The following is a 12,809-nucleotide window of genomic DNA, read 5'->3' as shown; positions in this document are numbered from 1 at the left end:
AGGTGTATAGAGCCATATAGATGTATATAGAGGTGTATAGAGCCATATAGAGGCGTATAGAGGTATATAGAGCCGTATAGATGTATATAGAGGTATATAGAGCCGTATAAAGGTATATAGAGGTATATAGAGCCGTATAAAGGTATATAGAGGTGTATAGAGCCGTATATAGATGTGTATAGAGGCGTATAGAGCCATATAGATGTATATAGAGGTGTATAGAGCCATATAGATGTATATAGAGGTGTATAGAGCCATATAGATGTATATAGAGGTGTATAGAGCCATATAGAGGCGTATAGAGGTATATAGAGGCGTATAGATGTATATAGAGGTATATAGAGCCGTATAAAGGTATATAGAGGTATATAGAGCCGTATAAAGGTATATAGAGGCGTATAGAGCCGTATATAGATGTGTATAGAGGCGTATAGAGGCGTATAGAGCCGTATATAGATGTGTATAGAGGCGTATAGATGTATATAGAGGTATATAGAGCCGTATAGATGTATATAGAGGTACAGTGCCTTGCAAAAGTATTCGGCCCCCTTGAACTTTGCGACCTTTTGCCACATTTCAGGCTTCAAACATAAAGATATAAAACTGTATTTTTTTGTGAAGAATCAACAACAAGTGGGACACAATCATGAAGTGGAACGACATTTATTGGATATTTCAAACTTTTTTAACAAATCAAAAACTGAAAAATTGGGCGTGCAAAATTATTCAGCCCCCTTAAGTTAATACTTTGTAGCGCCACCTTTTGCTGCGATTACAGCTGTAAGTCGCTTGGGGTATGTCTCTATCAGTTTTGCACATCGAGAGACTGACATTTTTTCCCATTCCTCCTTGCAAAACAGCTCGAGCTCAGTGAGGTTGGATGGAGAGCATTTGTGAACAGCCGTTTTCAGTTCTTTCCACAGATTCTCGATTGGATTCAGGTCTGGACTTTGACTTGGCCATTCTAACACCTGGATATGTTTATTTTTGAACCATTCCATTGTAGATTTTGCTTTATGTTTTGGATCATTGTCTTGTTGGAAGACAAATCTCCGTCCCAGTCTCAGGTCTTTTGCAGACTCCATCAGGTTTTCTTCCAGAATGGTCCTGTATTTGGCTCCATCCATCTTCCCATCAATTTTTACCATCTTCCCTGTCCCTGCTGAAGAAAAGCAGGCCCAAACCATGATGCTGCCACCACCATGTTTGACAGTGGGGATGGTGTGTTCAGCTGTGTTGCTTTTACGCCAAACATAACGTTTTTCATTGTTGCCAAAAAGTTCAATTTTGGTTTCATCTGACCAGAGCACCTTCTTCCACATGTTTGGTGTGTCTCCCAGGTGGCTTGTGGCAAACTTTAAACAACACTTTTTATGGATATCTTTAAGAAATGGCTTTCTTCTTGCCACTCTTCCATAAAGGCCAGATTTGTGCAATTTACGACTGATTGTTGTCCTATGGACAGAGTCTCCCACCTCAGCTGTAGATCTCTGCAGTTCATCCAGAGTGATCATGGGCCTCTTGGCTGCATCTCTGATCAGTCTTCTCCTTGTATGAGCTGAAAGTTTAGAGGGACGGCCAGGTTTTGGTAGATTTGCAGTGGTCTGATACTCCTTCCATTTCAATATTATCGCTTGCACAGTGCTCCTTGGGATGTTTAAAGCTTGGGAAATCTTTTTGTATCCAAATCCGGCTTTAAACTTCTTCACAACAGTATCTCGGACCTGCCTGGTGTGTTCCTTGTTCTTCATGATGCTCTCTGCGCTTTTAACGGACCTCTGAGACTATCACAGTGCAGGTGCATTTATACGGAGACTTGATTACACACAGGTGGATTGTATTTATCATCATTAGTCATTTAGGTCAACATTGGATCATTCAGAGATCCTCACTGAACTTCTGGAGAGAGTTTGCTGCACTGAAAGTAAAGGGGCTGAATAATTTTGCACGCCCAATTTTTCAGTTTTTGATTTGTTAAAAAAGTTTGAAATATCCAATAAATGTCGTTCCACTTCATGATTGTGTCCCACTTGTTGTTGATTCTTCACAAAAAAATACAGTTTTATATCTTTATGTTTGAAGCCTGAAATGTGGCAAAAGGTCGCAAAGTTCAAGGGGGCCGAATACTTTTGCAAGGCACTGTATATAGAGGCGTATAAAGGTATATAGAGGTGTATAGAGGCGTATAAAGGTATATAGAGGTATATAGAGCCGTATAGAGGCATATAGAGGCGTATAGAGCCGTATAAATGTACATAGAGGCGTATAGAGCCGTATAAAAGTATATAGAGGCGTATAGAGCCGTATAAAGGTATATAGAGGTATAGAGCCATATAGGTGTATAGCGGCGTATAGAGGTATATAGAGCAGTATAGAGCTGTTTTGTATGGCTCTGTGAGTGACCTCTGAGGGTCCTTACTACTTCATGTTGTTTATAGTGTGTCCGAATAAAAGACTGGGATTATCACTGTATAGAATTACAACATGACCTCTGGAACTAGGTCAAAGGCACAGTGTAGGTTAGTCTGTTACTACTCACCTCCCTCGTTGCCCTCCGCTATGGAATAGACAATCGTTTGATTGACAGCTGCAGCCAATATGACACCGACCAGCTTCCCCACCTTAGCCTTCTCACTCACAGGGGGAAATCTGGAAGAAAACACACACACAGTATATGAGACACACAGATGAGACACACACAACACAGTAGATGAGAGACACATATGAGACACATCGATGAGACACACACAACACATAGATGAGACACACCGATGAGACACACACACGCCACATAGATGAGATACACAGATGAGACACACACACAGAGTAGATGAGATACACATATGAAACACACCGATGAGACCCACACACGACACATAGATGAGACATACACACACACACTAATGGAGACCTACTGACTGGTGCACCAAAATATACATTTTGTTTTACCACATTCTCCCAAGCCACATGCTAGCTAATGATCTCTCCCAGCTCTATGTAGACTGCAGTATAATCCACATTCCAATACCACGGTGCTGTTCATACTAATACCACAGAGGGAAAGGGTGCACAATCTCTTGAGGTCCTTGAGGGCCACAAACACTGTGTTTTCATATTTTGCCATTTCATCAGCAACTTGCTTCATCTTGGGAAAACAGATGTGTGAACTTTCTGGCTAATTCAAAACCATTAGAATCAACAGAGAGAGAGAGGGGAGTAATCAACAGCAGGACTGTGGTCCTTGAGGAACAGAGTTTTACTATGCTTTTCTCAGACTTAAAGCGCTATCTGATATATGTGTAAGTGAGTAATGTAACCAATAATATTTAATTTGATGTACTGTAGTTGGAACAGAAAATAAGAAAAAACACCCAAATTATAGACGGAGGAGTTAGAATAGACTGGGGAGTTAGAAGAATAGACTGGGGAGTTAGAAGAATAGACTGGGGAGTTAGAAGAATAGACTGGGGAGTTAGAAGAATAGACTGGGGAGTTAGAAGAATAGACTGGGGAGTTAGAATAGTAGACTGGGGAGTTAGAATAGTAGACTGGGGAGTTAGAAGAATAGACTGGGGAGTTAGAAGAATAGACTGGGGAGTTAGAAGAATAGACTGGGGAGTTAGAAGAATAGACTGGGGAGTTAGAAGAATAGACTGGGGAGTTAGAAGAATAGACTGGGGAGTTAGAAGAATAGACTGGGGAGTTAGAAGAATAGACTGGGGAGTTAGAATAGTAGACTGGGGAGTTAGAATAGACTGGGGAGTTAGAATAGACTGGGGAGTTAGAATAGACTGGGGAGTTAGAATAGACTGGGGAGTTAGAATAGACTGAGGAGTTAGAAGAATAGACTGGGGAGTTAGAAGAATAGACTGGGGAGTTAGAAGAATAGACTGGGGAGTTAGAAGAATAGACTGGGGAGTTAGAAGAATAGACTGGGGAGTTAGAAGAATAGACTGGGGAGTTAGAAGAATAGACTGGGGAGTTAGAAGAATAGACTGGGGAGTTAGAATAGTATACTGGGGAGTTAGAAGAATAGACTGGGGAGTTAGAAGAATAGACTGGGGAGTTAGAAGAATAGACTGGGGAGTTAGAAGAATAGACTGGGGAGTTAGAAGAATAGACTGGGGAGTTAGAAGAATAGACTGGGGAGTTAGAAGAATAGACTGGGGAGTTAGAAGAATAGACTGGGGAGTTAGAAGAATAGACTGGGGAGTTAGAAGAATAGACTGGGGAGTTAGAAGAATAGACTGGGGAGTTAGAAGAATAGACTGGGGAGTTAGAATAGTAGACTGGGGAGTTAGAATAGTAGACTGGGGAGTTAGAATAGTAGACTGGGGAGTTAGAATAGTAGACTGGGGAGTTAGAATAATAGACTGGGGAGTTAGAATAATAGACTGGGGAGTTAGAATAATAGACTGGGGAGTTAGAATAATAGACTGGGGAGTTAGAATAGACTGAGGAGTTAGAATAGACTGGGGAGTTAGAATAGACTGGGGAGTTAGAATAGACTGGGGAGTTAGAATAGACTGGGGAGTTAGAATAGACTGGGGAGTTAGAATAGACTGGGGAGTTAGAATAGACTGGGGAGTTAGAATAATAGACTGAGGAGTTAGAATAGACTGGGGAGTTAGAATAGACTGGGGAGTTAGAATAGACTGGGGAGTTAGAATAGACTGGGGAGTTAGAATAGACTGAGGAGTTAGAATAGACTGAGGAGTTAGAATAGACTGGGGAGTTAGAATAGACTGAGGAGTTAGAATAGACTGATGTAACGGCTTTCGTCGTCGGATGAGGAAGAGTAGTCGGACCAAAGCACAGCGTGGTAAGTGTTCATGTTTGTTTATTGAACTGAACACTAATACAAAATAACCAGAGAATAAATGAAACCAAAACAGTCCCAGGTGCAAACACTAAACAGAAAATAACTACCCACACAACCCATGTGGGAAAAATCGACCTAAGTATGGTTCCCAATCAGAGACAAGAATAGACAGCTGTCCCTGATTGAGAACCATACCCGGCCAAAACAAAGAAACACAAAACATAGAAAAAGGACATAGAATGCCCACCCAAATCACACCCTGACCAAACCAAAATATAGACATAAAAAGCTCTCTACGGTCAGGGCGTGACAGTACCCTCCCAAAGGTGCGAACTCCGGCCGCAAAACCTGAATCTGTAGGGGAGAGTCTGGGTGGGCATTTCTCCGCGGTGGCGGCTATGGTGAGGGACGTAGGTAGCGCCTCTAGAGCGGGGACCCTCGCCGCCGACCCCGGACTGGACGCCGCTGGAAGCTCCGGACCGAAGGGCGCCTCTGGACTGAAGGGGAGTTAGAATAATAGACGGACTGAAGGGCGCCTCTGGACGCTCCGGACTGAAGGGCGCCTCTGGACGCTCCGGACTGAAGGGCGCCTATGGACGCTCCGGACTGAAGGGCGCCTCTGGACGCTCCGGACTGAAGGGCGCCTCTGGACGCTCCGGACTGAAGGGCGCCTCTGGACGCTCCGGACTGAAGGGCGCCTCTGGACGCTCCGGACTGAAGAGCGCCTCTGGACGCTCCGGACTGAAGGGCGCCTCTGGATGCTCAGGACTGAAGGGCGCCTCTGGACGCTCCGGACTGAAGGGCGCCTCTGGACGCTCCGGACTGAAGGGCGCCTCTGGACGCTCCGGACTGAAGCGCGACACTAGAGGGAGGAGACGCAGAGACAGCCTGGTGGTTGGGGCTGCTACAGGGCCCACCAGGCTGGGGAGACCGACAGGAGGCCTGGTGCGTGGAGGAGGCACCAGATGAACCAGGCTGTGGGGGAGCACTGGAGCTCTGGTGCGCAGCCTTGGCACCACTCCTCCAGGCTGAATGCCCACTTTAGCCCGGCCCCTCCAGAGTGCAGGCACAAGTCGAACCAGGCTGTGGGGGAGCACTGGAGATCTGGTGCTTAACACTCGCACCTCTCCCTTAGGCTCAATGCCCACTTTCGCCCGGCACTAGGGCGAACTGAACCCTCCCAGCGCCCCGGAGACACAGTACGCAGATGCCGGCGCAGGATACCCTGGGCCGAAACGGCGCACTGGAGACCAAACGCGCTGAGCTAGCACAATTCACTCTGGCTGGATGCCCACTCTCGCATGGCACTTACAAGGGGCTGGCATGTAGCGCTCCGGGCTATGAGCGCGCACTGGAGACACTGTGCGCTTCACCGCATAACACGGTTCCTGACCAGTACTACGCTGCTTCCGGTAAGCACGGGGAGTTAGCTCAGGACTCTCACCTGACTCCGCCAATACCCCCGTGTGCCCCCCCCCCCAATTTTGGGGGGGGGCTGCCTCTCGTGCCTGCTGCGCTGCCTTGCCTCATATCGCCGCTTCTCAGCTTTAGCTGCCTCCAGTTCTTCTTGCGGGCGGCGATATTCCCCAAATTGTCTCCAGGGTCCCTGTCAGTCCAATTTCTCCTCCCATGTCCAGGAATTCTGAACCCTCTGCTCCCTGTTACCACGCTGCTTGGTCCGTTTGTGGTGGGTAGTTCTGTAACTGCTTTCGTCGTCGGATGAGGAAGAGTAGTCAGACCAAAGCGCAGTGTGGTAAGTGTTCATGTTTGTTTATTAAAGAGAATAAATGAAACCGAAAAAGGCCCGTAAGGTGCAAACACTAAACAGATAATAACTACCCACAAAACCCATGTGGGAAAAATCTACCTAAGTATGGTTCCCAATCAGAGACAACGATAGACAGCTGTCCCTGATTGAGAACCATACTCGGCCAAAACAAAGAAACACAAAACATAGAAAAAGGACATAGAATGCCCACCCAAATCACACCCTGACCAAACCAAAATAGAAACATAAAAAGCTCTCTACGGTCAGGGCTTGACAACTAAGGAGCTAGAATAGACTGAGGAGTTAGAATAGACGGAGGAGTTAGAATAGACAGAAGAAAAGCAGACAAACTACCCACTTATTTTAACACAGAGATGTGTCCTCTTAACCCAGGATATGACTGACTGTGGAACAACCTTGTTTGGATACAAATCATTTCTGTGCGATATGGTGAAATTACACCGTTAACGGGAACACTGGCAGAGAGACATTAGTCGCCATGCCAGATAGCTTGATTAACTCCTATTTGGCACAGTGAAACCTCATTTAATTAAATACACTCGATTCATTTGGTCTCCGATTACAGTTGGTTCACCTCAAAAACATGGGCAATTAACCAGGTAAGTTATCATAATTTCATAAAAGCTCAGTTGATGTGAATCAAATCACAAACAGCATGTGGATGCCCCATAAGGGTGCGTGCTCAGCCCCTCCTGTACTCTCTGTTCACCCATGACTGCGTGGCCATACACGCCTCTAACTCAACCATCAAGTTTGTAGATGACACAACAGTAATAGGCCTGATTACCAACAATGACGAGCCATGGCGGAGTGGTGCCAGGGAAATAACCTCTCCCTCAAAGTCAACAAAACATCAACAAAGCGTCAACACAACGAAGGAGCTGATCGTGGACATCAGAAGACAGCAGAGGGAGCACGCCTCCATCCACATTGACGGGGCCGCAGTGGAGAAGGTGAAAAGCTTCAAGTTCCTCAGGGTACACATCACTGACAATATGAAATAGTCCACCATTTCTTCAAAGTGTGGCGAAGAAGGCGCAACGGCGCCTCTTCAACCTCAGGAGGCTGAAGAAATGTGTCAACACCTAAAACCCTCACAAACTTTTACAGATGCACCATCAAGATCATTCTGCTGGGCTGTATCACCACCTGGTACGTCAACTCCCCAGAGGGTGGTGCGGTCAGCCCAACGCATCACCGGGGGCAAACTGCCTGCCCTCCAGGACACGTACAGCACAGGAAGGCCAGAAGTATCATAAAGGACCTTAGCCAACCATGCCACGGCCTGTTCACCCCGCTTTCATCCAGAAGGCTGGGACTGAGAAACAGCTTCTACCTCAAGGACATCAGACTGTTAAACAGTCACCACTAGCTGGCTACCGCCCAGTACCCTGCCCTGAACTTAGTCACAGTCACTCAACCCTGCACCTTAGAGGCTGCTGCCCTATGTACATAGACATGGAACCACTGGTCAATATTTACATACTGTATTCTAGACAAGGCCATCCTATTCAACTATATACTATTCTATTCTATGTATTCTACAGATGTACTACATATTCTATCCACATACTGTCCATAATGTCTATACATCCCATCAAATATACATATGAATATATACAGTGTATATATTTTTATACTCCGGACTCCAACATTGGTTGTCTTAATATTTATATATTTCTTAGCAAGGAACACAAGCATTTCGCTACAACCACAATAACATCTGCTAAATATGTGTATGCGACCAATAAAATGTGATTTTATTTCATTTTATTTGAAAGCAACTGTGTGGCAGATTCCGCAGTCATAAGGTGATCAGTAAAATATGAAACAGCTGGGATGCAGGGAAGCACTCCACTGGGGGTTGTCAGACGGTCAGGGAATGAGAAATAATGTTGTCTATGAGCCTGCAGTGTGTTAGATATGAAACGGTTGGGAGATTTAGTCAAATGGGACATAGAGTCTTACAGGGGGACTGGTGTGAACTAAGGACACATACATCATTTGTTTGACTTGCATCAACCTGTAATCTTTTCACAAGCAAAATCAAAAATGGCATTAGAATATGGAAATGAAAAAATGCTATGCATTCCTAGCGCCTGGTGACCCAAACAACATATGGCTTTGTTAATAGATAGTACTTAAAACAAGGACAGTTTGTCACTATATTTATGCCATTCTTTATTGGTAAATAAGATTACTATTCTTTAAATCTGAATACTGTCGTCAAGGTTGCGAATTTCGTCAATGGCAGAGTGACAATTAGGCCATCTAGTACTTCATAAACAAGTATGTTCTGTTCCTCTGGTCTGTTTGCTAGCCATGAGCTACATGCCAACAGTACCAATGCGCCAGAGGAACACCTACACCTGTGGCATGGTAATACGGCTGGGCTGAATGATATTGCTTTGACCTGCATGCTACCCAATACCTTTCTATAGTCAGGAGCTGAGATTGTAATTCTGAGGAGGATGGGTTGTTGTTCTTAACTTTGGTAGCTGACGGTAGGTTCACAGTTATACTGCCTCATCTCTAGTCCCCACCTGTCCCCTTCCTCACACCTTCCTGTGTCTGCCTCTCTCCCTCAAGGTCTCCACGACAACATGTGAGCTGTCTACCACATATTTCATGACACGGTGTGCATGTCACAAACACCAACCCTCCCCTAGACACACACGCCTATGACACACATACACACAACTCTATCCTCCACACACACACACACACACACACACACACACACACACACACACACACACACACACACACACACGCCTATGACACACATACACACAACTCTATCCTCCGCACACACACACACCTTCCAGCACGCATGGAGGGAGAGTGTTCCACCTACCACATCCCCACAGCCCCAGCCTCTCTCTGAAAGAAGGATATCATCCCCACAGCCCCAGCCTCTCTCTGAAGGGAGGATATCATCCCCACAGCCCCACACTCTCCCTGAAGGGAGGATATCATCCCCACAGCCCCAGCCTCTCTCTGAAGGGAGGATATCATCCCCACAGCCCCAGCCTCTCTCTGAAGGAAGGATATCATCCCCACAGCCCCAGCCTCTCCCTGAAGGGAGGATATCATCCCCACAGCCCCAGCCTCTCTCTGAAGGGAGGATATCATACCCACAGCCCCAGCCTCTCTCTGAAGGGAGGATATCATCCCCACAGCCCCAGCCTCTCTCTGAAGGGAGGTTATCATCCCCAAAGCCCCAGCATCTCTCTGAATAAAGGATATCATCCCCACAGCCCCAGCCTCTCTCTGAAGGGAGGATATCATCCCCACAGCACCAGCCTCTCCCTGAATGGAGGATATCATCCCCACAGCCCCAGCCTCTCTCTGAAGGGAGGATATCATCCCCACAGCCCCAGCCTCTCCCTGAAGGGAGGATATCATCCCCACAGCCAATGTTCCCTCTAAACTGTGTGCGCGGCCACGCACCTCCTCCAGGACTGCTGCGGAGAAGAAATGCCATGCAGAGATGCAAGAGATTGAACTTCACAGAGTTCTTGCCATTAGTTTGCACTATTCAGTTCAACGTTTTTGTCTGTGATCAAATCAACAATATATCAGCCCCTTTTCAGTAAAACAAACCAAAACAAATCTAACCTTGCAAGATTGAGTCTGTGATTTTGTTGTAGGCAGAGCCAGAATGTAACAGAGTATAATTATATTGGCAGGTGTAGCCCACGAGCGGTCACCTGCGAGTGAATGAGCTCTTCAGATCAGTTTAGATCAGAGCCGTGTGTGTGCACAGTTGCTGATATTCTTTGCTAGTTAGCGCGTTATTAGCCCAGGTATAGATAAGTATAAGTCATCAATAGGGAGTTACTGCTTCCTACAAGAGCACAAAACGTGTAGGCTACATTTCAAGCTGCCTTTGAATACTCAGTGTTGTATTTTGAGATAGGCTTGAATATGCAAATAATGCCAATAGGCAGAGGGGTAGCCTCTCTCTGAATAAAGGATATCATCCCCACAGCCCCAGCCTCTCTCTTAATAAAGGATATCATCCCCACAGCCCCAGCCTCTCTCTGAATAAAGGATATCATCCCCACAGCCCCAGCCTCTCTCTGAATAAAGGATATCATCCCCACAGCCCCAGCCTCTCTCTGAAGGAAGGATATCATCCCCACAGCCCCAGACTCTCTCTGAAGGGAGGATATCCTCCCCACAGCCCCAGACTCTCTCTGAAGGAAGGAGGATATCCTCCCCACAGCCCCAGACTCTCTCTGAAGGAAGGAGGATATCCTCCCCACAGCCCCAGACTCTCTCTGAAGGAAGGAGGATATCCTCCCCACAGCCCCACACTCTCTCTGAAGGAAGGATATCCTCTCCACAGCCCCAGCCTCTCTCTGAAGGAAGGAGGATATCATCCCCACAGCCCCAGCCTCTCTCTGAAGGAAGGAGGATATCATCCCCACAGCCCCAGCCTCTCTCTGAATGAAGGAAGGAGGATATCATCCCCACAGCCCCAGCCTCTCTCTGAAGGAAGGAGGATATTACAGAGAGTTGAGCTGTAATGCCTTTTCTCCTCCCGTTATGAGGAAATTGGATTCCTAGGGTGGCAGTGTGCGAAACGAGTTGCACTTAGACGACACACACACACCATGCAAGACCATGCATAGCACAAACCCCAAGCGGGCTCTCAGTAGCTCATTCTACCCCAGTAATCCCCCCTGACATTTCCCAATCAGACCCTCCTCGCTGCCAAGTGAGTGGCGAGCTCTGCTGTTTGCAGGGATAACACAGAGGACGCTCATCCATTCCCCTGGCTCTGACACGGCTGTAATGGCCGCTCCACATAAGCAGACGGTTAAGTGTGAGAGATGAGTGATGTCTACCGAGCAATGTCTCTCTGTATCGCCGTGGTGTACCTAGAATCTGGAGCATGGAGTGCAGGTTACAGCACCTCGTAATAACTGTAGGAAACATAGCTAAGCCTCACAGTATCATTTACAGTATATATCTTTCCTGACAAATTGTAATGGAATGTTTGTCTTTTTCCCTTTCCCCCTCAGTGTTGGTAGTCAGTCTAGGAAATGTGTAATAGTGAAGTAAAAATCTGCATCACAAAAAAAAAGAAAAAAGAAATTGGCTAGTTTTGGTTCATACATGATGTCACTGGGACTGACTCTTCTAAAAATGCAGCAAATATTATTATTTATTTTTTTTAAATGACAATTCAACTTCACGATGAAATCCAATTCACATCTCTTCATTTGATCTTCGTATTATATCACATCCTTTCATCTTCTGAAGTGTAATTGGAAGATAACGCCAGGGATGGAAGCAGTCTGCAACACTGATATGAAAAATTGCCAAAACCCACAGAAAATATTAAATTAATGATAAGAGCCACATTTAATCTAGGTCTTGACTAAAGCATGTCACTTGTTATTAAGGATAACCATAATAATCCACTTGTTATTAAGGATAACCATAATAATCCACTTGTTATTAAGGATAACCATAATAATCCACTTGTTATTAAGGATTACCATAATAATCCACTTGTTATTAAGGATAACCATAATAATCCACTTGTTATTAAGGATAACCATAATAATCCACTTGTTATTAAGGATAACCATAATAATCCACTTGTTATTAAGGATTACCATAATAATCCACTTGTTATTAAGGATTACCATAATAATCCACTTGTTATTAAGGATAACCATAATAATCCACTTGTTATTAAGGATAACCATAATAATCCACTTGTTATTAAGGATAACCATAATAATCCACTTGTTATTAAGGATAACCATAATAATCCACTTGTTATTAAGGATAACCATAATAATCACCTTGTCATTAAGGATAACCATAATAATCACCTTGTCATTAAGGATAACCATAATAATCACCTTGTCATTAAGGATAACCATAATAATCACCTTGTCATTAAGGATAACCATAATAATTCACTTGAATACAAAATAAATTGGCACAGTCTGTAATAATAACAAAGCCAACGCCAACAATGTGCTGAGATCCTGTTTTAAATCAACACTATACAGCGTTGTACTTACTATAAGTGGCAGGGAAACAAATTGACTTCGATCCGAGTTATGTGTTTGTGTAAGGTCATGAAACCTGCTTCTGTTCTGTGTTGGAGTGAGAGACAAATGCTCATGTTACCCATGCTGAGCCCTCTAGCAGACCGTGTGCGATCTAAGG

At 45.1% G+C, this 12,809-nt stretch overlaps 1 protein-coding gene across 1 annotated transcript in view; it reads right to left on the bottom strand.

Annotated features, from left to right (window-relative positions):
- Positions 1-12,809, bottom strand: part of LOC139367968 (protocadherin-15-like) — a 205,477-nt gene that overhangs the window by 15,600 nt on the left and 177,068 nt on the right. The window contains exon 24 of the mRNA XM_071106395.1: positions 2,540-2,649. Coding sequence (XP_070962496.1) covers positions 2,540-2,649 — 110 coding nt within the window. The remainder of the gene's footprint in view (positions 1-2,539; positions 2,650-12,809) is intronic.

This window comes from Oncorhynchus clarkii, chromosome 16 (assembly GCF_045791955.1).
Source record: "Oncorhynchus clarkii lewisi isolate Uvic-CL-2024 chromosome 16, UVic_Ocla_1.0, whole genome shotgun sequence".
Classification (NCBI taxonomy): domain Eukaryota; kingdom Metazoa; phylum Chordata; class Actinopteri; order Salmoniformes; family Salmonidae; genus Oncorhynchus; species Oncorhynchus clarkii.
This window is presented reverse-complemented; position numbering and strand designations above follow the sequence as displayed.